The 27,017-nt window shown below is 39.5% G+C and overlaps 1 protein-coding gene and 1 long non-coding RNA gene across 2 annotated transcripts in view; both read right to left on the bottom strand.

Annotated features, from left to right (window-relative positions):
* LOC143655617 (uncharacterized) overlaps positions 1-27,017 on the bottom strand; it is a 228,693-nt gene that overhangs the window by 6,746 nt on the left and 194,930 nt on the right. The window contains exon 2 of the long non-coding RNA XR_013162185.1: positions 14,132-14,216. This is a non-coding gene — a long non-coding RNA (uncharacterized LOC143655617). The remainder of the gene's footprint in view (positions 1-14,131; positions 14,217-27,017) is intronic.
* CLEC14A (C-type lectin domain containing 14A) lies at positions 19,090-21,020 on the bottom strand. Its single transcript, XM_077126901.1, has one exon. The coding sequence runs from the start codon at positions 20,969-20,971 to the stop codon at positions 19,514-19,516; it is 1,458 nt and encodes a 485-aa protein (XP_076983016.1). The 5' UTR covers positions 20,972-21,020; the 3' UTR covers positions 19,090-19,513.

Raw genomic sequence — 27,017 nt, 5'->3', positions numbered from 1 at the left:
CGGCTAACCTGACATTTTTAGCACTGTTGACATTCCCACAATCATAGAGTTTGAGAGTCTGATCATCTGGGGCTTGTGGAATAAACCACAAACTACAATGTCCTTCTGGGACACATTAATTTCAGGAGAACTTACATATTGTAGTAGACCATTTAAAGGGCATATTCCTATGTGAAGCTTTGAGGAAGGCAGACAGGCATTCTTATAGGTCAAATGCCCCCAATTCTTCAATATATAAATTTCAAGATGATGAATGGGATGGAAGGAAAATGTATCTGTGTATTTAAAAAAGCTTGACAACACCAAGTTTTTAAACATTGGCAAAATGCATAGGGCATGGTACATCCTCCTGAAAGAACACCATATCATGGTTAGGTTCATGTGTCAACTTGGCCGGGTGATGGTGCCCAGTTTTCTGTACAAGCAAGCACCAGCCTAAACATTACTGCAAGGACATTTTATGGCTGGTTAACAAATCAAAAGGCTGCTTTATTGAGTCATCAGTACGTTGGTTGCATTCATGGCTAATTACATTTGTAATTGGTCAAGGTGAGGGCCTCCTGCAATTAGTGACGTTTAATCTAATCAGTTGAAGGTCTTATAGGAGAAGCCAGTAGAGAGAATCTCTCTCCCTGCTTCAGTCAGCCAACCTCTCCTGGGGAATTCATTGAAGACCTTCACTGGAGCTGTCAGCTCACAGCCTGCCCTACAGAATTTGGACTCATGAATCTTAATATTTGTGTGAGACTTTTTATAAAATTTCATATTTACATGTATCTCCTGTTGATTCTGTTTCTTTAGAGAATCCTAAATAATATAGCTGGTACCAGGAGTGGTTCTTGAGAAAAAAATCTTAAAAATGGGTTTTTGCAATTGGTTTTCTACTCTAATTAGGCTCGAAGGCACTAATGACTCCATTTCCAATAATAAGGATGGCACACACAATCCACGGCATGAGTTGGCAATAAAGATACACAAAATATCACCATTTGATTCTACTAGTTGTATACTTACATAAGGCAAAGCTCTGAGTGACAGTGTTTTTAAACACCTTAACAGAGTTTCATAGAAGTAAGAGGTATAATGATATTGGCAGGTTGTTCTTAGATACACTGGATAAAGTTATAAGAGGAAGGGATGAGCTGAAGTCTTCAACTTTGCAACTTAAATGTTATTTGAAAGATGTAAAAGTTTCTATGTGCGCCCTGGAAGAAAATCATACTCCTGTGGATGCAGACTTGAGATCTCTGAAATCCAGACCCAGAGTCTCATTGTGTGAGTAGCAAATTTACAATGTAAACTAAAAATCTCGAACTTGCAGGATGTCTGCTGTGAAAGTAAAGGCAATTGAATGGAAAAGAATAGGATCCTGAAAATGGGGATTGGACATATGGGTCCAATGTCATAATGATGATAATGGGGACCCTGAACCCTGGATTCTGCTGAGTCTTTTCTAGATGAACCTCTAATGGTCTTCCCTGAAGAAACAGCCACCTGATCTCCAGCCTGCTCTGAAAAGACAGCTACAGACCTCCAGCCTGCCTTGAGGAAGCAGATTCCAGAACTCCAGTCTGTCCTAAGGAGTCTGCCATTCAAACTCGACCTAAAAAGATTAACCCTTCAGTGCCTGCTAAACCTGTAACCACCTCCCTTGGTGAAGACCTCACTCCTCTGGAGATATTAATCCTGTTTCACCAGATGAAACTGCAATGGAATCCCCTGAGGCAATTGACTGGAAGGGCATTTCTGTTTTTTTTCATGACCCACCCTTACAACCCTTCTTTTATTCAAGACCTATAACTACACTGAAGTCTCAGTAGGTTCCCAAAAGGTGAGATACGAAGTATGACCCATGAGGAAGTACACTACAGACCTGCATGAGTTTTCTAATTTATATAGACAGAATGATGGGAATATGTATGGAAATGGATATTAAGGCTATAAGATAATGGTGGGAGGCATATAAGTTGAATCAGTCTGAATTTACTTTATGGGCCCACTAAGCAGGCATTCCTCATTCAATGTATCTCAAGGGGTTAGAAAGGACATTAAGAGTTTGTTTGGGTGGTTGGCTGAAACATGGATCAAAACTTGGCTGACGTTACCTGAGGTCAAAATGCCAGAACTGCCCTGGTATAATGTATAGGAGGGGATCCAATTGCTTAGAAAAATTGGGATGTTAGAGTGGGTTTATCATGGAAGACCTGCTCACACACACCAGGAATGTCCAGATGGCACATCTTTTACCAGTACTGTGAAGAATAAATTTGTAAGACTATCTCCATCATCCCTGAAGATGTAGTTATCTTTCTCTGTAGATCAGATATTACTGTGGATACTGCTGTCACTAAGCTGGAATCCTTGAAAACAATGGGGATGATTGGATCTTGGTTTGGAAAAAAACACATGGCAGCATTTAGTAACCAAAGGCAAGGTGGCTGTGGCTGCCAAAATGGACAGTAGACTAAAACAGCAGTAAAAATAATCTGATTCACAGAGACCTATAGCACTGGCTAGTAGATCATGGGATATCTAGAAGTAAAATAGATGGGCAGTCTACTTAATTTTTGTTTGAGCTGTATGAGCAGAAGAATCTGGGTCAAGTGAACAAAAGTCTAACTTAAATTACAGGAACAGAGAGTCATGTCCCCTTAATCAATTCCCAGACCTGGGACAGTTTACATACCTAAAGCCTCTTGAATGAGGAGAGGGCTGGGTATGCCTGGGAAAGGACCTTTGTACACTGCCCAAAATTTACACTAACTTTCCTCCCAGCTTTCCTCAAGGAGACCTACAGCCTTTTACCAGGGTAATTGTGCATTAGGGAAAAGGAAGTGATAAAATATTCCAGCGTCCATTAGACACTGGCTTAGAAGTGACATTAGTTCCAGGAGACCTAGATTGTCACTCTTGTTCACCAGTCAGAATAGGGGCTATGTGGGTTTGAATCTTGTGTACCCCAGAAAAGCCATGCCCATTAATCCTCATTCAATATTGCTGGGTGGGAGCTTTCTGATTATGCATGGAAATGTGACCCACCCAGTTGTGGGTGGTAACTTTTGATTAGATGGTTTCCACGGAGATGTGTCTCTACCCATTCAAGGTGGGGTTGCTTTCTAGAGCCCTTTAAGAGGGAGCCATTTTAGAAAAAGCTTTAGACCAGACAAAGCCCATGCAGTCAGAGACCTTTGGAGATGTTGAAGGAAAATGCCCCTGGGGTAGCTTTATGAAACAAGAAACCTGGAGAGAAAGCTAGCAGATGTCACCGTGTTCACCATGTACGTCAGTTGAGAGAGAAACCCTGAATGTAATCAGCTTTCTTCAACTAAGATATCTTTCCCTGGATGGCTCAGATTGGATCTTTCTATAGCCTTGCTTTAATTTGGACATTTTCTCAGTCTTAGAACTGTAAACTACAACTTAAAAAATTCCTCTTTTTAAAAGCTGTCCCATTTCTGGTATATCACATTCCAGCAGCTTGCAATTGACAACAGGGGCTTATGGAGGTCAACTTATCAATGGAGTTTTAGCTCAGGTCCATCTCGCAGTGGGTCCAGTGGGTCTCCTGACTGATTCTGTGGTTATTTCCTGAGTTCTGTAATGCATGATTGGAATAGACAAATACAGCAACTCCACTTTGGTTTCTTGACTCATGGAGTGAGGGCTATGATAGCAGAAAAGGCCCAGGGGAAGCCACTAGAACTGCCTCTACCTAGCAAAATAGTAAGTCAGAAGCAATACTGGATCCTGGGGGTATTGTAGATATTACTGCCACTCTTAAGGACTTGAAGGACGCAAAGGTGGTGATTCCCAGAACATCCCCATTCAGCTCTCCTACTTGGCCTGTGCAGAAAACAGATGGGTCTTGGGGGATGACAGTGGATTATTGTAAACTTAACCAGGTGGTGACTCCAATTGTAGTTGCTCTTCCAGATGTGGTATCTTTGCTTAAGCAAATCAATACATCCCGTGGTACCTGATATGCAGTTATTGATCTGGAAAATGCTTTTCACTCAATAGCTATTAGTAAGGACCACCAGAAATAGTTTGCTTTCAGCTTGCAAGGCCATCAGTATACCTTCACTGTCCTACATCAGGGGTATATCAACTCTCTAGCTGTATGCCATAATTTTGTCTGTAGGGATTTTAATCATTTCTTCCTCCCACAAAACATCACATTGACCCATTTTATTGATGATATCATGTTAATTGTACTCAAAACTTATTAGTAAGGCATTTGAATGTTCAGGAAAAAAAAATACAGGGGTCCTCCACCCTAGTAAAGCTTCTAGGTGTCCAGTGGTCCAGGACATGTCGAGATATCCCTTCCAACATAAAGGATAAGCTGTTGCATCTGGCCCCTCCTATGACCAGAAAAGAGGCACAATGCCTAATTGGCTTCTTTGGATTTTGGAGACAACATATTTCTCATTTGGGTATGCTACTCTGGCCCATTTACCGACTGACCAGAAAAGCTGGTAATTTTGAGTGGGTACAGGAACAAGAGGAAGCTCTGTGACAGGTTCAGGCTGCTGTGCAAGCTGCTCTGCCACTTGGGCCATATTATCCAGTAGATCCAATGGTACTGGAAGTCTCAGTTGCAAATAGAGATGCTGTCTGGAGCCTTTGGCAGGCTTCTATAGAAAATGACAACACAGGTTCTTAGGATTTTGGAATAAAGGCTTACCATCCTCTGCAGATAACTAGTTTCCTTTTGAGAAACAGCTTTTGGCCTGCCACTGGGCCTTAGAGACTGAATGTTTAACCATAGGTTACCAAGTTACCTTAAGACCTGAATTGCCTATCATGAGCTGGGTGTTGTCTGACCCACCAAGCCATTAAGTTGGGCATGCACAGCGTCACTCCATCCTAAAATGGAAATGGTATATATGAGATAGGGCTCAAATGAGTCCTGAAGGTACTAGTAAGTTACATAAGGAAATGGGCCCAAATGCCCATGGCCTCCAAACCTACCACATTACCTTCTCTTTCACAGCCCAGAGCTATGACTTTTGGGGGAGCATCTTACAGTCAGTTGACTGAGGAAGAGAAAACTCAGGCCTGGTTTACAAATAGTTCCGTGCAATATGCAGGTACCACCCAAAAGTTGATAGCTATAGTGCTGCAGCTCCTTTCTGGGATGTTCCTAAAGGACAGTGGTGAGGAGAAATCCTTCCAGTGGATGGAACTTTGAGCAGTGCACCTGCTTGTTAATTTTAACTGGAAAGAGAACTGGCCAGAGGTGCATTTGTATACTGACTCATGGGCTGTTGCTAATAGTTTGGCTGGATGGTCAGGGACTTGGAAGGAGCATGATTAGAAAATTGGTGATAAAGAGGTCTGGGGAAGAGGTACATAGATAGATCTTTCTGGGTGGACAAAAACATGAAGATATTTATGTCCCATGGGAATGCTCAGCAGAGGGTGACTTTGGCAGAGGAAAGTTTGAATAATCAAGTGGATAAGATGAACTGCTCTGTGGGTACCTCCTGTCATTGCACAATGGGCTCATGAACAAAGTGGGCATAGTGCTATGAATGGTGATTATACTTGGGCTCAGCAATATGGACTTCCAACCATCAAGGTCAACCTAGTACAGCCACTGCTGAGTGACCAATCTGCCAGCAGTAGAGACCCATACTCAATCCCAGATATGGCACCATTATCTGAGGTGATGAGCCTGCTACCTGGTGGTTGGTTGATTACATTGGACCACTTCCATCATGGAAGGGGCAATGATTTATTCTAACTGGAAAAGACATATTCTCTGGATATGGGTTTGCCTTCTCTGCCTGCAATGCTTCCATCAAAACTACCATCCGTGGACTTATGGAATGCCTTATCCAATATCATCGCATTTCACACAGCATTACTTCTGATCAAGGAACCCACTTCACAGCAAATGAATTGTGGGAATGGGCACCTGCTAATGGAATTTTCTGTTCTTACCATGTTATCCATATTCCAGAGGTAGCTGGGTTGATAGGATGGTGGCATGGACTTTTGAAGACTTAATGAAGGCACCAACTAGGGGCCTTGCAGTACTGAAGCAGTTTTCTCCAGGAGGTTGTGTATGCTTGGAGTAAGCAACCACTCTATGGTGCTCTTTCTCCCATAGCCAGGATTCACGGGTCCAAGAATCAAGGGGTGGAAATGGTAGCAGCACCACTTACTATCATCCCTAGTGATTCACTAGAAAATTTTTTGCTTCCTATCCCTGTAATCTTAAGCTCTGCTAGTATACAGTTTCCAAAAGGAGGAGTGCTCCTAAAAGGAGACACAATAATGATTCCATTGAGCTGGAATGTAAGACTACTGCCTGGTCACATTGGGCTTCTCATCCTTCTGAATCACAGGCAAGGAAGGGGAATACTGTACTATCTGGGATGAGAGATCTTGACTATCAAGGGGAAATAGGACTGCAACTATATAATGGAAGTAAGGAAAAATTTTCCTGGAATACAGGTGATCCCCTAGGGCATCTCTTCATACTACCATGTCCTGTGATTAAAGTCAATGGAAAACTGCAACCCAATCCAGGCAGGACTACCAATGGCCCAGAAACTACAAGAATTACGGTTGGGTCACCCCACCAGGCAAAGAACCACGGTTAGCTGAAGTGCTTGCTGAGAATAAAGGGAACATGGAATGCCAATGGAAGAAAGTAGTGATAAATATGAACTATGACCACATGACCAGTTACAGAAGCAAGGACTATAATTGTATGACTATTTCTTCCTTGCTTTGTTATGAGTATGTTTGTATTTGTACATAAAGCAAATATCTTTATTTTCTTCTTTATTTTGTCCCCTTATTATATCATATAAGTTGTATTGCTCACATTATAGTATTTGTCATAGAATATCAAGTTTAAGAGTGAATGTTGCCCAAGGACTTATATCCTATTCTCCAGAAATTTAGTGTGTTTCCCATTGTGCACAAGACAGTTGAGTACTGTCTGTTATGTCTGTTATTGTGTTCTATTTAGTGACTAAGTATGGTTTAAGATGGTGGTATAGCTGCCAAGTTGACAACGGTTGGACTGTTATGGTTAGGTTCATGTATCAACTTGGCCAGGTGATGGTGTCCAGTTGTCTGTACAAGCAAGCTCTGGTCTAACTGTTAATGCAAAAGTATTTCATGGCTTGTTAATAAACCAGAAGGCTGGTTTATTAAATCATCAGCATGCCTATTGCATCCATGGTTGATTATTCTGCAGTCAGCCAAGGGGTGTGTCTTCCACAATTAGCTGTGTTTAATCTAATCAGTTGAAGGCTTTGAAGAAGTCAGAAGAATCTCTCTCTGCTTCAGCCAGCCTCTCCTGGGTAATTCATTGAAGACCTTCATCAGAGCTGTCAGCTAGCAACCTGCCCTATGGAATTTGGACTCATGCATCCCCATGGATGTGTTAGACACTTTTATAAAATCTCATTTATAGATGTCTCCTGTTGGTTCTGTTTCCCTAGAGAACCCTGACTAACACACCATACAGTTATAAAAAAGAATGAGAAGGATATCTATGAACTAATGACATGAAGGTTTTTCCAAGATATATTTTTAAGTGAACTAAGCAAAGAACAAAAGAGTATCTATAGCAAGACACCTTTCATGTAAGAAAGGAGGGGAAATAGGAAAATAATAATGTTGTTCTCATCTGAGAAAAAAAAATCCCACATGAATGATAAACTAGAAATCAATGAGATTGTTTATCTATGACTGGTGAGCAGGAATGGAATAGTATGGGAAGGGGGCATGGGAGCGGTGAGGAAGAGATGAGAGAGCGGCACTTCTGTAAGTAAAGTTTTTGGAATAATTCTGACTTTTAAAGCCATGTTAATATTTCAAATAAGCAATAAATAAATAAATTTAAACCAATAAGGATTGGAGAGTGGTATGGGGAAGCCTGAAAATAGAATATAAACAAGTGAACACAACACTTTTACAAAAGGATAACATGAAAACAATGAAGGGGTGAAGAAAGAATTACTAATGTTACTTTGAAAAACAATGTGCTGACCATACTTTAAGGCCAAAATAAAAAAAAAACTGTATAAAAATATTGTATTCTAAATAGTTTTTTTTTCCATAGGGATATGGAGTAGGAATTCTGAAACTACTTTCTGTGCATTCTAAGATTGAGCAAATATATAAGTATATAATATATGTTTATGCCATGTTTTACATTGTTGTAGAAAGGAGTTATCAGTATGGAAAGGAGGAAGGCTGAAATGAACTCTGGGTGTAGAAATGAAATTATAAACATTAATATGAACTCATGGTAGGTTGGAAATTGATATGGACGTGTGCATGTAACCATACACATACAATTTCCTCAATCACCTGCTGGAAAGGCCTAGAAGCACTGACATCCCAGTGCCACTGAGCACATCCAGCAGCCAGATATTGACTGTGAAGACCATTTTATAAGGATATAATTAGGGTCCCTTGGAGAAGTGACTAATGTTTGGGATGGGGCAGGGAACCTGCAAGACGAGCCTTGAGCATCTTGTTATACCAGAAAGTAAAAGTGCTCAAGAAAATGATGTGGACATTTCAGAAGGATATAGGTGACAGCTTGAAGGAATTCTTCGACTTGGGACAATTTGAACAAGAAAACAAATAATGATTACAATGGATTACAAACCACAAAATAAAATAAGAATCTATGAATCTATTTGGATATGAATGAATGAATAAATAATTGGGGAAAAAGGGAAAAATCTTCCATATGTAGAAATCCAAATAATATATGTAGAAGTAACAGTGAAAATAGAAAATTGCTGTTAGTGAAAAAATTGAAGAAATTTGAGTAAGGCAGATATATCTGACAATGGTATTACATCAATGTTAATTTCCTGATTTTGATAATAGTATTGTAGTTATGTAAGATATTAACATTGCAAAATGTTGGTAAAGGGTATTCAAGAATTTTATTTTCATGACTTTTTAAAATTCTGAAATGATTTCTAACTGAAAATATAAAAATTCTAAAAATTAAAAATAAAAGTATAAATTGTGTAAAACTAAACTACACTATCAAGAGATGCACACTGGGATGATATAAAAATGCAAGGAAATGATTAATAAAAATATCAAGATAGAGGATGGGGCACAGAAAGTTTCAAGCTAGAGCCTTTTCCTAAAGTTCTATTTCTTGACCTGGGTACTGGTTATAAAATATTCTCCTCATAATAATTCACTGAACTATTCATTCTGTGTATCTCCTTTTGAAATTTATGGGCAAAAAGCCCTGAAAAAATATGGATGTAGTATTAGCTTAGCTTAGCATAGCATAGCATAGCATAGCATAGCATAGCATAGCATAGCATAGCATAGCATAGCATAGCATAATATAGTATAACACTGGCATTGTTGGTACTGATATTGATGGTCAAATGTATTGGGAAATTGCGTTAAAAGCTTCTTATCCCTATTCACAGTGGCTCATCCAAATGCTAGGTGTTTTGGTTTCCTTGACTGCTCAAGCAAGTATCATGAAATGGGTCAACTTAAACAATGGGAATTTATTAGCTTACAGTTTAGAGACCAAAAGAAAGTCTAAATCAAGGTGGCTTCAGGTGACTCTTTCTCCCCAAAGACTGTGATGTTGTAGGACTGTCTGCTGGTAATTCTCGTTCCTTAGTTTGTCACATGGCAAGACACATGGCTGCATCTCTGGTTTCTCCCTTTTCTTCCCGTTCTGTGAGGTTCAGCTTCTGACTGCTCCCTCTGGCTTTCTCTCTGTCCAAATTTTATTCTCTTATAAAGTTCTCTGGGAATAGGATTAAGACCCATCCTGACTGGGCTGGGCCACACCTTAACCAAAGTAACTTCATCAAGAGGTTACTTACAAAGGCTTCACACTCACAGGAAAGGATCAGTTTAAGAACATGTTTTTCTGGGAACATACAGTTGTAAATCCCACATTAAGCAAACGATCTCTTTGCTATAAAAAACAAGCAAAACAAAACAGAACAAAACAAAAAAACAGGCCATAGATGAGGGAGACAGCCTGTATGGTATGGAATTTGGTCTCCAAAAAGAGTTCTACCACAGAAGATTTCTACAGTGAGGTAGATTTGGAACCACAGGTGAAATGCACTGCCATTAAGGCACCAAATTGATTGGTGTGGTTTGGGGCTGGCAGAGTAACAACAGCGTCCCCCTGCATTCCACCCCTATGCCCACAAATATCTCCTCTACTGCCCATCGAAGTTCACCTTCAGAAAGGCACTGCTTCCTAGCACACTATAAAACTGGGCCTCATGCTCTTCTCTTTAACTGCTCACTTATTAGGAATAAAACTGAAAACCATGGTAGAAACACTGCATTTTTACATGAAAAGTCCCTTCCAGTCTTTTAAGAGTGTCTATTTAAAATTCAAACAGCCCTAATAAGAGTTAAACCTAATACTTACTAGCTTATGTTTAAGTGGAACATTACCACTGTATGGTGTTAGAAGAGGTCTGAAATTCAATTTGGTCAAATTGCCTTTAGCAAATTTTAGAAGGAAGAAAAGAATTAGAAAATCCACTAGTTTATAAACTCTGTTGTAAGAACTGATACAAGCAAGGCTCTCAAGAAATGGCTGTCAGGCCTTTTGGGTAAAAATGTTTTAGGAATTGGAATAGCCACAGTTATATTATTCCATCAAATTAAGTACCAATTACAAAATGAAAATGTTCCTCTACAAAGAAAATATCAGGTGGTCAGCGGTGAACCAAACTTAGGATCATCAATTCTGGGAAAACCTGACACCAAGCAATTCCTGATATAATCCTCTAAGAAGTACCCAGCATCACCTGTAAAATGCCCTTGCCAAAAATGTTGAAACTGAATCTTAACATGAAGTAATAATCAGACATATACCAAATAGGACATTCTACTGGACAACTGGCCTGGCTTTTTCTAAAAAGAGACTAAAGAGATTTGATAACAAGAAAAAAAAATGCATGAAATTTGATTGCATAATGGATTTGGGAAAAAGCTATAAAAGATTTTTTGTGGGGGGTGGGGGACCATAGAGGAAATTTTAACATGAACTACATATTGGATGATATTATTGATAATATACATATTACATATGTATCTAATATACATATTAGATAATATTACTGATAATATATCGTTAACTTTCTTAGGTGTTATACTGGTGTTGTGGTTATGTGGGAGAATGGCTTTATTACTAAGAAATGCATTCTGAAAAATTTAGGGATCAGGTATCTTAATGTCTGCAATGTATTTCAGTGAGAGAGAGAGAGAGGGAGAGAAAAGAGAGAGAAAGAGCAAAATGGAAAAATGTTGCCAATTAGTAGATGTAGATGTGATTCTTCCAAATTTTTCAAAGATTTGAAAATTTTCACAATAAAATTTTGAATAGAAATCTGTGCCAATCGCCAAGAATAGGACTAAATAAGATGGTGGATAGGCTGGACCAGGTAATCATGCAAATTATTCCTGGTCACAGATGTTTCTGTAGTGCCCAGTGTAGGCAAATAAACATGTATCCTTTTTATTACAGTCTTAATATAATAGTTGTTTGGGCTGCCAGTGAAATACTCCTATATAAACACAAAAATAAGCCTGAAATAGACTTTTAATACTCAATACTTTTAATCTTTAAAAATATTAGGTTGGTTCATGTATTCATTTATGCAAAATTCAATCAGGAAATAATTAATGAGCAACTATCATTAGCCAGGTATGTTCTAGGCATTACATATAGAAAAACAAACATTATTATTGTTTCATGTTCCCAGGGGGATAGCCACTCATGGAAGAGAAAGGGATTAAATAAATAGCCACATAAACAGCTATATTTTTACAGCTTATGATGCACATTATGAAAGGAAAGAACAATTTATTTTTAAGAAAGTATATAGGGATTTTACTCAGATTATGCTATTCAAGAAGCTCTTGGTCAAGTCAATTTGAGCTGAGCCCTGAGGAGTAAGGAGGAGCTAAGTAGAAGAGTAAAGGAATGAGCAAAAGGAATGGATAATCAAGGACTTAGTGGTAAAAAGAATCTTGACAAGTTCAGAGAACCAAAAAAAGTTCATTCAGGCAGGTGCTTAAGAACTGAGGACAATATTAGTAAGAACTGGGGCTCTCCAAAATTTAGAGGTTTGGAAGAAGAAAAGAAACCATACAGGAACTGAAAGAAGATAAGAGGAAAGTAGGAGAAAAATGTGGAGAGTGTGATGTCATGGAAGTTAAGACGACAGAGGTTCCAGAAAGAGGGAGCGACTGTGCGTCACTGCGGTTTGGGTCGGGGAGAAGAGGACTGGGTAAAATGGAAGCCACTGGTGGCCCCTGTGAGTCTGACTTTCAGTCTCTGATTCCATCTTAGGAAAGCAGCTTCTTTAGAAGCATGTATACAACCCCTAAATCCTTACCAATAGCAATGGGAGCATATAAAATGTGTCTTCTGAAGCCTGTCATCAGTAACATGGCAACAGAAGATGAGGAATTGTCAGGTAATTATGGATGACAGTATTGTGTGTTTCAATATCCTCCAATACCCAGCAAGGGAAAGGAAATGAGAACAAAGAAAAAAGGAAACATTGGCAGTATTCTAAGAAATGTATCTTAGGGTCTACTGGCTGCTATTACTTTCTTCACATTTTTTTTTCTTTTTTTTGGTATGTCAAGAAGTTACCTTTCATTAGGAAAAAAAAAATGAGTTAAAATCTGTTTTAAACTATTACTTAGGAAAAGGTTTTATTTTTTAAATTAAATTGGTGATGAAAAAAGACTTGAACAAATACAAGGAATTTTAACTTCTTAAGAAGAATTCTTAGTATATTTTAAGACATTGAAATATTATTTTCTAAGACTATCTTAAAAATTATTCTTTTCTTCTAGCAGAAATGTTTAAAGGAGAAATTCAATATCCAATTCTTTTCATTAAAACTCCATAAATACTAATAACACATGTATTTTAAGAAGGTGATCATTTTGATCTGTTCTGGAGCTCACCAAAATAGAATAATTATTTTTAGGTGTATATATTAATATTTTATGATAATGTCTGCCAAAATAATCCTGTAGATTCCCATCTGTAAGATATGAATCATGACACTTACCTCGTATAGTTGCAAGGATGAAGTGGGTTATGGCATACCAAGTTCCTAGATATAACTTGTATAGAATGAAGTGCTCACTATCATTAACAAGTTGTCTTATTGCATTTCATTATTATTTAAAATATAATGAAGTAAAACTTCCACTGGCTTGCCAAAATGAAGTAAAACAGACCCTATTTCCCCTTTCTCCAGAATAAAGAAAATATTCTTTCACAATACATTAGATATCATGCAACAATGGACAGTGAGCCTTGAGAGACTGGAAATAAATAAGGTGAGCTCCATGAGTATTCACTTGTTTACCGACCAGTGCATGCATGTCAGGAAACTACTGGAAGCCAAGTACCAAGAATGGGAAAAAATCATCTACAGAGAATTAGAAGTAACAGTGCTCAGACTTCATGCAGGGCCAGCCATAGTGTCTGTTCTCCCAATTAAAAGTCAGAGATAGTGAGATTGGATAAAAAGCAAGACTAACTCTATGCTGCTTACAAGATGTCTATTTTAAATATAAAGATATAGATAAGTTAAATGGAAAAAAAGATAAACCTTGCTAACACTAATTAAAAAGAAAAGTATATTACAGAGCAAAGAAGATTACCAGGGATTAAAAAAATATTATTTCTAAATGATATGGGGTTAAAACATCAAGAGATCTATCGTAGTTGTTTATATACTTAATTACAAAGCTACATAGTAAATAAAGAACAAAAAACGGATAGGATGACAAGAAGAAACAAACAAGTACATAATATATTCGATGACCCCTTCTCCACAGTTAAAAGAATAGACAAAAAATCAGCAAGGATATATATAGAAAACTGGAACGTTATCAACCAACTTAGTCTAACTGGCATTAATAGAATAATTCACCCTACTACAGTATAATACATTCTTTCCAAGTACACACATTTGCAAGACAGACAACGTTTCAACAAATTTAGAAAGGATTCAAGTCATATAATATGGGTTGTCTGACCACAATGGAATTAAAATGATTAAACTCAAGCAATACAAAAACCTGAATGATTTCTTTAACTTCTTACTTTGTCTTACTATCTTCCCATCTCAACAATATTTAAGATTGTCAGTTGGCTTTTTGCTTCTCAACACCGCATATTAAACCAGCAGCTGAAAAGACAAAAACTTTATCTGTTAAAACACGGGTCAAAGAAGACTGTTTTCAGTCTATCTAAGATTATCTATTTTAAAAGGAAAGTCTGAAATTTAGAAAACTCTGCACTGATACACCTTGAGCTCTAAAGTGATGACTATGCAACAAGAACCAGCTGCGTTGGCTGCTGCCCAACCCTGAGGTGCAGGGAAGGCTCTAAATCCATCAGGCACCACGGAGCATTTATTCTATAAACTTCCCCTCACTTTGTGCCCCAGGCTTCTTGCTTACTAGTCAAGAAAGTCCAAGGGATGAAAGAGTGAGACCCTGATTCCTTTATTATGTCTCATTTGGGCAGGACATGGATAAAAGTTGACATAGGGGATAAAGAGAAAGGGAAAGAAAAATGCAACCTTTTCCACTAATGTAAAAATTTAGACATTTATTTCCTTAAATGATGAGAAATTATTGCTCGATGCAACCAATGCTCTCTGAGTAAAGTAAATTTTCTTTAGAACATTTTTAGATCTTTACCTCAGGAATGAAGATTTTCCTGTCCCTAGGAAGACCAAGAAGCCAACTCAATGCAGATTTTCAAATGCGTCAAGGCCCAAAACATATTTTTAAAACTTTTCTAGGGAAAGTTACTTTACCTTTAAATTAACATCTAAGGATTTAGAGAAAGAATTTTATATACAAAATTAGGTGAAATCAAGACATGGGGCCTGATTTTTTTTTTTTTTTTTTTTTTTTTTTTTTGGTGTAGGCAGGCTCCAGGAAGGGGGCTAATTTTATAGGTTAAAAGGAGGAATAAATAAAATTATCTGTAATGCTACCTGTGCCTCCTGTGGCATAAAAAGTCATGACGCATATTGTATTGGCACAATAATACGGGGCACTCTACTTTAAAAAAGATATGCACACACATATATACACAAATACACACATATCTTACAATAAGTTATAGAAGAGGTTATTTTTCAAGTTACAAAAGAAAGCACCATATTTTATTTAAATAGTTATTTTGTCTATTGAGAGGTCATTTAGTGAAGGCTTAAGACATAATACCAAGATTGATGTGAACTGAAACACACTCTAACAAGTTGGGGGATCTTAGTCAAGTCATTTAATTTAACTGATTTTTTACTTTCATTGTGAAATGAGGATATTAAAATTCCTTAGAATATTTTAAATTCTAATTCATTTGAGATTTTGTTAAAATGTACCTATTCAGAAGTATATTTCATATATGAAACAAATTTCTATGGCATTATAGATTTAATGTTACAATTACAAAAACATAACTTCTCCCTATGAGAATATATAAATATATATATATATATATATATATATATATGTAAAATGGATTAAGCTGGTTTAGTTCTCATTTAGTTTTCCAGTAGAATATATTGCTCATTTACTAATTATAAGAATAAAGTCTACACTCCACTTTGTACATTGTACACTTAAGAATATCAAACTGATCCTATTAAAATATTACATAGGTTACATTAAAAAAAGAAGAAAGAACTAAAATAAAAGATCTAACTTCACACCTGGAGGAAACAGAAAAAGAACAGCAAACTGATCCTAAAGCAAAAAGAAGGAAAACAATAACAGAGATTAGAGCAGAAATAAATATATTTAAGAACAATAGAAAGACTCAACAAAACCAGAAGTTGGTTCTTTGAAAAGATCAATAATATTGGCATGCCCTTAGCTAGAGTGACAAAGAAAAAGAAGAGAGAATACACAAATGAATAAAATCAGAAGTTAGAGGGGGACATTAGTACTGACCCCACAGAAATAAAAAGAGGACACTATGAACAACTATATACCAACAAATTAGACAACTTAAGATGAAATGGGCAAATCCTAGAAACACATGAATGACCGACACTGTTCTAGAAGAAATGAAGACCTCAATAGACCAATTATGAGTAAAATTGAATCAGTCATCCAAAACCTCCCAAAAAAGAAAAGCCCAGGAACAGATGGTTTCACAGTTGAATTCTACCAAGCATTCCAAGAAGAAATTAATACAAATCCTGTTCAAATGCGTCAAAAAAAATTGAAGAGGAGGGAATACCACCTAACTCATTCTATGAAGCCACTTAATTCATCCTAATACCAAAGCCAGATAAAGATACTACAAGAAAAGAAAATCACAGACCAATTCCTCTAATGAATATACATGCAAAAATCCTCACCAAAATACTTGCAAATTGAATCCAACAGCAAGTTAAAAGACTTATATACCATGATGGAGCGGGTTTTGTCCCAAATATGCAAGGAAGGCTCAACACAAGAAAATCAATTAATGTAATATACCACAATAACAAATGAAAGGGGAAAAATCACATCATCATCTTGATTGATACAGAAAAGGTGTTTGACAAAATCCAGCGTCCCTTCTTGGTAAAAACACTTTGAAAGATAGGAATAGAAGGGAATTTCCTCAACATGATAAAGGGCATATATAAAAATACTCACAGTTTAAATTGTACTCAATGGTGAAAGACTGAAAGCTCTCCCTCTAAGATCTGGACCAAGACAAAGATACACCCTGTCACCATTGTCACCACTGTTAATATCCAGAATATATAAAGAAATCCTATAACTCAACCATAAAAAGGCAAACAACTCAATTTAAAAATGAGCCAAAGATTTGAATAGACATTTCTCCAAAGAGGAAATACAAATGGCTAAAAAGCACATGAAAAGGTGCTCAACATCATTAGCTATTAGGGAAATGCCAATCAAAACCACAATGAGATATCATTTCACACCTAATAGAATAGACACTATTAAAAAAAACAACAACAGAAAACTACAAGTGTTGGAGAAAATATAAAGAAACTCATTGCTGGTGGAAATGTAAAATGGCCAGCTGTTGTGCAAGAGTTTGGCTAAGTATAGAATTGCCTACTGATCCGGCAATCTCTCTACTAGGTATATATCCCAAAGAACTGAAAGCAGGGACATGAAAGGTCATTTGCACAATGATGTTCATGGAGGAATTATTCACAATTGCCAAAAGACGGAAGCAAACTAAGTGACCATTAACAGATGAGTGGATAAAAAAAGAGGTATTTACATACAATGGAATATTATTCAGCTGTAAGAAGGTATGAAGTCCTGACACATGCAACAACATGGATGAACCTTGAGGACATTATGTTGAGTGAAATAAACCGGACACAAAAGGACAACTATAGTATTATCCCATTAACATGAACTAATTATAAGAAGCAAACTCATTGAGTTAAAGTCGAGAATATAGACTACCAGGAGATAGAATGAGGGTAGAAGATAGGGAGCTAATGCTTAATTTGTGCAGAAATTTTAATTAGGTTTATTGTTAATGTTTGGAAATGGATAGAGGTTATGGTAGCACATTACTGTGAGAATAATTAACAATACTGAGTTACATGTGATTTTGGTTAAAAGGGGAAGTTTAGAGTGTTGTATGTCATAGAAGGAAAGTTAGAGGATAGAACATGGGAGTGTATAACACAGTGAACCCTGCTGTGGATGAGGATTGTGGTTAATAATACAAATATAAGAATGTTCTTTCATGAATTATACAACTGTATGACACTATTACACAGCAATAATAATAGGGTGGTATAAAGGGAAAATACACCTAATGCAAGCTACAGACTGAAGTCAACAGTGATATTTTAATATTCTTTCATCATTTGTAACAGAGGTACCACACCAATGCTAAGTGTCAATAATTGGGGTTGAAGAGGTATGGGGTTTTTCTTTTTTTCGAGTAATGAAAATGTTCTAAAATTGACTGTGGTGATGAATGTACAACTCTGTGATTAGTCTGCAAGCCACTGACTGTACATTTTGGATGGATATTATGGGGTGTGAATATATCTCAATATAACTGCTTAAAAATAAAGCACAAAATAAAATATGGAAAAAAACAGTGTATGCTGTTTTCATTCTTCTCAGTGAATATCTCTCTCCATGCATATCACCTCCTGTCCTCATAACACACATTCAAAGTCTTAGCCTACTAATTAAAATGACAGGAGAAGGATGTTGGCTAGGGCCTTAATTTTAATAGACAGTGGTTATTATTATGCCTTAATAATTTTACAGAGGGATGCTTCATTTAGATTACTTCTATATCCCAAGTTATAACAAGATGATTGATATTTTCATTTGTTGTTCATTTCTTATACCTTTAATATATAGGGAAAGCTGTCTACCTTGCTTTTGGCATGTAAACTTGTTAAACTGTAATCATTCAAAGATGGGCATGTGTCACAGTGTACAGTTTTACTGAAGGGAAGAAGAAGTTGTTTGGCATTCAAGTGTTTCCATAGATTACAAAGTGTAGAAGAGCCCAGTAGCTTTGGAGGAAATCCGGTTTACTTTTGCTTTAATGCTGCCAGAAGATTTCCAGTCAACCCTCAGCATTAATGTTTTAACTGAGAATTAACATCACCATAATTGGAAGTGAGGATCAGCAACTTGATGTTTAGGGGAGGGCTTTGGTTGGGAACGTCATTACACTGGAGAGCACAGACACTGGAAAGGGAAAGCACAAACCATCTGTTACCCTGGTCCCGGACACACAGTAAACACTTGAATTGGTGGTCAATTATAATGTGCTTTTAGAGCCAGCAACTGCGGCAACACTTTGGATTTATAGCAGAGTGTTATAAGTAGCAGGGACAATGAAAGCAAAGGATAAAAGAACCCAGGACAAGGTGACTAGTTCTTAAAGATCTGCTTCTTCTTACAAAGACTTAAAGAGTCTTTCCTCAATCTAAAAGCAGGCTGTACTCTTGTTGCTATACTTAGTATGCTTCCCAGCTGCTCTTCCTAAATAATTACTCCTTGAGGAAGTCAACAACATTTGAGTCTGGATTATCAACAATCCTTTAATTTTTCTGGGAATTTCAAACGAATATCCTCCCAGCCTAAACAACGTAGACAGATTTGCTTTCCATTTTGGTAAAAATGAAATTTTTAAAATACTGTATTCTGTTTTCTATTTACTTCAAGGTTTTGAAATTTTCACTCAAATTCTCCGGAATAAACAAAAGGAAAACCTTCTCCCTGACACCCGCCCTCCGCCCCCCCAGTGGACCCTAAGGCACGTCTGCCTCTGAGTAGTCCCTCCAGGAAGGAGTGTCCAGGTCAGAAACAGCTGCTTGGTAGACGGAGTTTAGGGGAAGGGAAATTTCTGTAAGAATCCTCCGACCCCCAAAGGAATTCCTCTTTTACTTTTCCCTTTTCGTTGAAAGCGGGAAACCCTGCTCAAAAAGAGGACCCACTGCGCGCTGTCACCCTACAGGTGGCCGGAGCCAAGAGAGGACCCTGCCAGGGAGGAGCCTTCTGCCCTGCCGCGCGGACCACAGTCCTCGCCCGTCACCCCCTTGTCTGTGCAAAGTGCGGAACTGGAGCGCAAAGCTGTGGCCTCAGCATCGTTCTCCGCTCCCTTCCTGGGGCTGGAGGAAGGGTCCCTGTGGAAGCAGAGTTTAAAAAGTCCTAGCACTGTCGTGGTCAAAATCACCAACACTATTACTGCTATGCTCACAAGTATGAAAACCACGGTGGAGGAGGAGTCGAAGGCCTGGGGAACGACAGTGGAATTCGTGGAGTTAAACTTGGGAGTCACGCTTCCTGAAGGGGTGGTGGTGGTGGCCTTTGACTTGGCTTGAGGGGACATCTGAAGGATAGATGTGCTCTGGGTTCCCAGCCGAGGCATCTCCGGGACAGCTGTTATTGAGCTGCCTTGTCCAAAGACTTGGGTTCTGTCTCGTGGCTCCTCAGGAACACTGGGTGACCAGGTTCTCTTCGGCAGAGGGCTGGCTGTAGTGGCCAGGGGATGCCTGGTGGCCACCTTCGTCCCCTCAGTGGTCGGCTGTCCTTCCCCTTTGGTTACACAAGAGCGTCCGTCCTTCCCCAGCTCGAAGCCCAGCACACATTCACAGGCAAAACTTCCCAAGTCGTCTAGGCAGTTAGGGAGCTCGGCGCATTTGCCAGCACGGAGGTACCTGCCGGGGCAGGGACAGAGCAAGCCTCCGGGGGGTATCCCGTCCCAGTGCGCGCCGACCTCGTCGGCGATGCAGGTGGCGGAGATGGAGAGCCGCCCGGGGCAGAGCGCACTCACCTCGGTTCCCGGGGGGCTGAAGTCCAGCGCGGCGCTGTGCAGCTGGAAGGGCGCGCGGTAGCTCAAGTTGGAGGCGGCCCCGGGGCTCGGCGCGGGACACAAACCTTCAAACTGGTACTTGCACAGGTAGCCGTCGGCGCGCATGTGGCATCGCATCTCCTTCCAACCTGCGGGCTCGGTGCCTCGGATGGCCAGGAGAGCCGCGCAGCTCCTGGAAGTGCAGGAGCGTTGGGGCTCCTCCGCCCACTGCAGCGTGTCGCTCTCCGGCTCGCCGCCGTCGGGGGACAGCCAGGAGAAACCCCGCAGCAGTTTGTCGTCCTGGGTACACTGGGCCTTCCTGCGCTCGAGCGCTACCCAGAAGAGGAGGTCTCTGGAGCCCCCTCCGGGTCCCGGGCCCGCCCGCAGGAGAGCGAGCACCGCGCGGAGCTCGGCGCCCCCGTGCACGGTGCTGAGCGCCCCGCCGCGCAGACTGCACGCCTCCTGGGCCGCCTGCCGCTTGATGGTAGCGTGGTGCAGGCTGTAGCAGGCGCCCGACGCCGAGCAGCCGGCGCGGTCGGCTGTGGGGTGCTCGCTCTGGCCCGGCTCGGGGCACAGTGCCTGCCACAGGAGGCACAGCGCGAGGGCCGGCCTCATCTTGGAGGCTCGGCGCGCTCAGCTACTCGCGGCTCGGGTCTGTCCTCCCAGGGGCGCGCAGCTGTCTCCAGAGCGCGGTCACCGCCCCCTACAGCTGGCTTCACCCCGCCCTCGTTCCCACCGGCTCCCCTAGACGCCAAGAATCAGCCCCGGTCTCAGGCAGCCAACCGCTTCCCTTCGGCCGCCACAGGAAATGTGTCCGGAGCTGTGCCAGGCCCTGCGCAGCCCTGATTTGTTGTGGGGTCGGGAACACAGCTGGCGCCCGGGGCACTGGGAACCCAGTGGACCAGAGGTCAGCCACCCTGCTCAGAGCAGGAGAAACTCGCCACTTGGATGAAGTGCAGCGTTTTTCCCTCTCGTGGCTTCAAAGAGGGGCAGTTTCAGGGCCTCGAGCCCAAATCACACCTGTGAACGCTGGCAGGAAGGCGTGGAGAAAACGAACTTGCTGATGGCTGAGGGACAGCCGACGCCCCGCCCGTTTGTTCCGCACCGCGGAGCTGGCGTCAGGACGGTTTGTAGACGGCTCCAGTTTTCACTGGGTCTGCCACGGTGGGACAAAAACATCTTCCGAGAGATCTAAGCCTCTCCGGTTCACCACCAGAGGCAGTACTATTGAATCCCCCATCCCTTCCTCAGTTCTGTTCTCCCTTCGGTCAGAGGAGACTGGTGAGCTAACTGCTAGTCCAACAATTTCGAATTCCCTTGAGCGTTTTAAATAAGAAATTCTGCTCTTCGGCCAGTTCTTGCCTTAAAAATTTATTTCTCGCTACCATTTGTTAAAGTGACCATATTGTTTCACTGAAGAAAGGAAATGCTTTTCTCTCTAGAATGTTTCTGTTAGACCTCAGTGAAAATATTGCCCTTACCATTTAGTTGTTGGATGTTGTTTCCTTGCCACTATATTGGTTCATAACGTCCTTAAGCTTATAGTTTATATATAAATGAGTCTGTGGCCTGATCTGTGTTTGAGAACAGTTGCTCTTATGTGTGATTTTTTTATACCTTTGAACTATTTTAATATCATTTCCTCCTAATGATTAAGTGCCAATATTTATAACACTAAGTTTTAAAGTTCCTTTAAAGAACATTAGAGTTCAACATCCTTAAGAAATTAAAATATTTGTTACATTATAATGTAGAGTGTATACTGTAAAAAAAATTAATTTGAGAGATAGGTGAGCCAGTTTCTTCAGAGTTCCAATGGGCATTTGGTTTTAGTATAAGCACATCAACTCAAGTGGCTATAGGAAGGAATTAGAGGTGAGGAAAAGGTTAAAATCTGCGGTCTATGAAAGGATTTTTTTGTTAGCAACTTAATTTTACATCACTTTGGGAAATATATAATCTATTTTTTCACAATGATCAAATATGTTGCAACTAAAACTACGTCGAGTTTCACCTAAGCCCCCTTAAAGATGCATGGTGCTTTTAAATATCTATAAATCAGAATGAAAGTTGCTATCCATGAATAATGCATACCACACCTTTAAACTCACTTTGTTGTACAGAACTGGATTGTTCAGGCTAATGAGGGGTAAGAGGAAAGTTTTCAGGGTCACGTCTATATGTCCCCACCTCATTTTTTACCATTATCTCACTCATTCTTGTTTTCCTCCTGGTAATTCCATGAAGATAAACAAAAGATAGTAATCACCATGACTCATTCCCACATTCATCTTGCTTTTCATTGACTATGGAGTTTCGTAGCAATATTTCTCACCTTTCATTGTTGTTTCCCAGTTTAAAGGACATTCATGAGTCCTTCACTGCAGATGCATGAAAATCACCAACTTGGAAATGGAGGAAAGTTTTTATTAGAAAATAATATGTTTATCAAGATCTCAGTGGGATACTATTTTACCTCTACTGGGTTGCACATATTTAAAAACCTGGCAAAGTATGGATCCATAGGCTCTCTGTATGATACAAATGAGAGCAATCACTTTGGGAAAGCTTGCTGTGCTTTCCTAAAATTGAATATTTCTGTACCCCAAAACTTAGCACTTCCATATATAGTCAAGAGAAGCTCTTGTGCATGTACAACAGGAGAGATGTAAAGGGACATTTAGAGCAGCACTAATATCTGACACACTAAACACTCAGTTTAAATTTAAATTAAATTATCCAAGTATTAAATAAAATGCTTGGATAAATGATGAGAAAATAACATGAACCAAGGACTATAACTTATCTAATCCTGAACAGTTGAGTTCTAAAAATATACAATAAAAATAAAACCTAGGTGTTAGTTACATTTTCAAAATATATTCTCAACACATTTTCCTTTAATGCCCACATTCTTTGGCAGGCAATGTATTTCTAAATTTAAGCCAATTATTCTGAGAAAGCAGACTAAATAAATATATTCGCGGTTTCTCCGCTTTTCAGATAATCTGTGCATTATTGGTAAATATCATGTACAATGTTTATTTGTTAATTCATTTACCCAAAACTACCCAAGGAACTATAGAGAACAAGAAAGGAAAGTAAATTTAGTCAAAGATTTTTTTAAATTTGATTTTAATGTAAAATATGAGAAACAAGTGAAAATGGGGTGCGGAGTGAGCCGCTCCACATTTCATACTGAGAACAGCCTCAGGTACAACAGCAACTTTCAGCAAATGACCGCAACACAGAGGGTCCAGCAGGGCAGGAGAAGTGATCCCATCGCGGCCTGTCTCCTGAGGAGGCCAACTTCTCAGGTGAGAGTGGGTGATGGCAATCCTGAATGTCCCACTTTGTGTCGGAGGGGAGAGACTGTGCTGCCAAAGGTGGGGTATTTATACAGCCTGGGAGGGACTGGGCCCTGCCACTGGGAGTTCCCACCCTGATAAGCAACCGGGCTGCTAGTTCCAGGTTTCTGCTGTTCAGAGCCTGGTCAACCCCTTTCATTAGACTGAGCATCTCCCCTGGGCTTGGAATGGAAACATACGGAAATAATGGAAGAGAAGGGGGCTGGGAAGGTGAGCACTGGGAGATGGCAGCTGAGAGTGCTTAGAATGTGTCTGGGACTTCCCCAGGCTGGAGAAACACAAACTTTTTTTATCTAATCATATCCCAAGTAATCCTATAAATATATAAAGTGGATCACTACTGAATAAATCCTGTCATTGTTGAAAAAAAAGTGTTTGGTCTTAGCATACTTCTGAGTTTATGTAAGATATATAAAATATCACAGAGGAAATTGAAAAGGCAGAGAACATTCCATTAGGAGAACATGGCATTCAGAAGCTAATTTATAGAGTAGAGAATAAGAATTATGATGGTTCATAGCCTTTTAGAACTGGATTGGATTTTAGAAAATTGATTGATATTTTTATATTTTTACTGAGAAATTTTAAAATTCTGTGTCACAATGTGCTTAATGAATGTTAAAATCTGGTAACTTCATTTGCTGAAAACACAACTTCTAAATCATCATTTCATACTTGTTCTAATCAGGATGTATGATTTGACTCTTAACTCCACAAATCACATAGGCACAGAGCCTAACAATTTCATATGCACTATATAATTTGATAGAGACTTTTTTAATGTGGCGTTATATTTAAGCTATATACCTACATTTATATACAATAAGTCATTTCAGAAATTTATGTCACAATGATCAGTGGTCTTCCAGTTTAGCAAACAACATGATTAAGTACATAAAACAAGAAACTTTAAAAGACCACTAAACTTTCAGCTCCTTGATTTAAACTGCCCTCGAAGCAGAGTGTTGCTCATTAGTTTGCTAAAGCTGCCAGAATGCAGTATACCACAAATGGTATTTTATACAGGGAATTTACTAAGTTTACAGTACTAAGGCCATAAAAATGTCCAAACTAAGGCATCCAGAGAAACATACTTTAACTCTGAAGCAAAGGTCAATGGTGTTCAGGGTTTCTCCATCGCATGGGAAGGCACCTGGCAGCATCTGCTAGCTTTCTCTCCCAACTTCTGGGCTTCAAACATCTTCCCCAGGGGCATTTTCTTTCTGCATCTCCAAACATCTCTGTCTATGTCGGCTCTGAGCATTTTCCAAAGTGCTTCCCTCTTACAGGACACTAGTAAGCAGATTAAGACCCACCTTGAATGGGCAGTGGCACATCTCCATGGAAATCAACTAATCAAAGGATGGGTCACATCTCCATGGAAACAACTAATCAAAAAGATCCCACTCAACAATAGGTCTGCCCCCACAAGATTGGGTTAGGATTTAAAAAAAAACATGGTTTTTGTGGGGTACGTAACAATTTCACACCAGCACAGGAGGTAATATAAAAAATTATTCCCTGGTGGCCATTACAGAATTAGTACACTTCCCTTCTGCACTAGCAAAACGACATCAGACAGGAGAGGCTACCACATCAGGATTTGTCTCATTCTCTCTCTCTCTCTTTCCTGGCATGGCTACGTTCTCTCATACTTCTTGTGGCTTATTCCAATGGCCTTGAACAAAGTCACTGGCACTTCTCAGGTCACACCCTCATAACATTCTACTAAAGAAGGAGGGCCTTCTTGTCTAAGAAGAACATCCCAGGTCATTTGCTAGTCATTGGCACAATTGCTCAAGCCAAAGAGAAGACCCAGAGATTATCCACACTTAAGAGGCAGGGTCTACACCTGAAGAATGTGTAGTATCCTCGGTACTATGAAGTATAACTTAAGCAGACTCAGTTTTATGCTTTCACTTGGATCATCCTCATCAGGCACCCTCACAAATCATCTGTGTTTTCTTATTGGTCTGTCACCATCATCCTGGGCCCCTTGGAATTCTTCACAGTCTTCAGGGCAATCTTTAAAAACCTTGGTCTGATTTGATCTCTCTTCTGTGTAAATCTCTTTAATAGACTGGTATTATTCCTAAAATTAAGCTCAAAATCCTTCATGAGACCCTCAAGACCCTGGATCCTGTGCTCCTTTCCTGTTTCAGCTTCTTATCCCTCCTGTCTCAGCTCAATTGCCAGTGCCTCTGTGAGGTTTTCCCAAGTGGCCCTTTCTGCATTAACCCACCAAACACCTCTCCACCCCCAGTCTTCTTCCGTGACATCACCTTATAGTGTTTTCTTCATAGCTATTATTATGCTCTGAAATTCTCTTGTTCATTTATTTGTTTGATCGTCTCGCTCAAGGTAAGTGCCATAAACACAGGAAGTACTTGTCAACTGAGTAAATAAATGTGTGAATGAATCTGCTGTCACTCTCCCCCTTGTTCATTATGCTTGAGCCACATGCCTTCTTCTCTGTTCCTCCAAAGCAACTAGTTTCTTATATTGCCTAAAACAATCCTCTCTTGTCCCTTTGATTTTTTTGTTGTTAAGTACATTTTTTTAATTACAAAGTATAAGGTACATATAAAAAGTGTCTAAAATACTTATATACAGTTTACCAAATGTCTGTGCAGCCACCGTAAGTCCAATTTATAGTTTTAACCCCTTCGGGGCATCTCCCCCTTACTCTGTTCACCCCCAAGGCAACTTCCTTTGAAGCATTTCCTTGGAATCGGCAGGGGTAGATTCACTGTTAGTTCACTCTGACTTTGAGGCTGTAGCTCAGTATAATGGTAGGAGCTGTGTTTTGACACTTTCTTCTCCTTTCCTTTAAGGATATGAAATGAGAAGTTCAAGATCACCAGAAATGGGGAACGCCCAAGGGCAAAAGCAGCCTCAGGGCTCCATTTAGGTCTCTGTGTTTCTCTTTTCCCTTAGATTTTTTTCTATTTTGGGGGCTGCTTGGTCCAGGAATCCTCTTAGATTTTGACCTGGAGATATGATATAGATATATAGATATATACCTATATAAAGATATATAGATAGAATAATGAATAATAGATTACTCATTATTATTATTATATATATATATATTATTCATTATTCTCAGATTCTGTGATTGTGAGTTTTTGTACTTGCTAAAATTTATTTCTAACCCCCAAATAAATATTCATGGTGCTTTGGTGATTATTTGTGGACATGGACAGAGTGACCAAAAATTTGACGCATGTGCTTGCAGTTGAGGCCCAACAAGGTGATGCTGTCCCTCTTGCCTCAGTGCTCATACCATATAC

Source organism: Tamandua tetradactyla, chromosome 14, assembly GCF_023851605.1.
Source record: "Tamandua tetradactyla isolate mTamTet1 chromosome 14, mTamTet1.pri, whole genome shotgun sequence".
Taxonomy (NCBI): Eukaryota; Metazoa; Chordata; class Mammalia; order Pilosa; family Myrmecophagidae; genus Tamandua; species Tamandua tetradactyla.
This window is presented reverse-complemented; position numbering and strand designations above follow the sequence as displayed.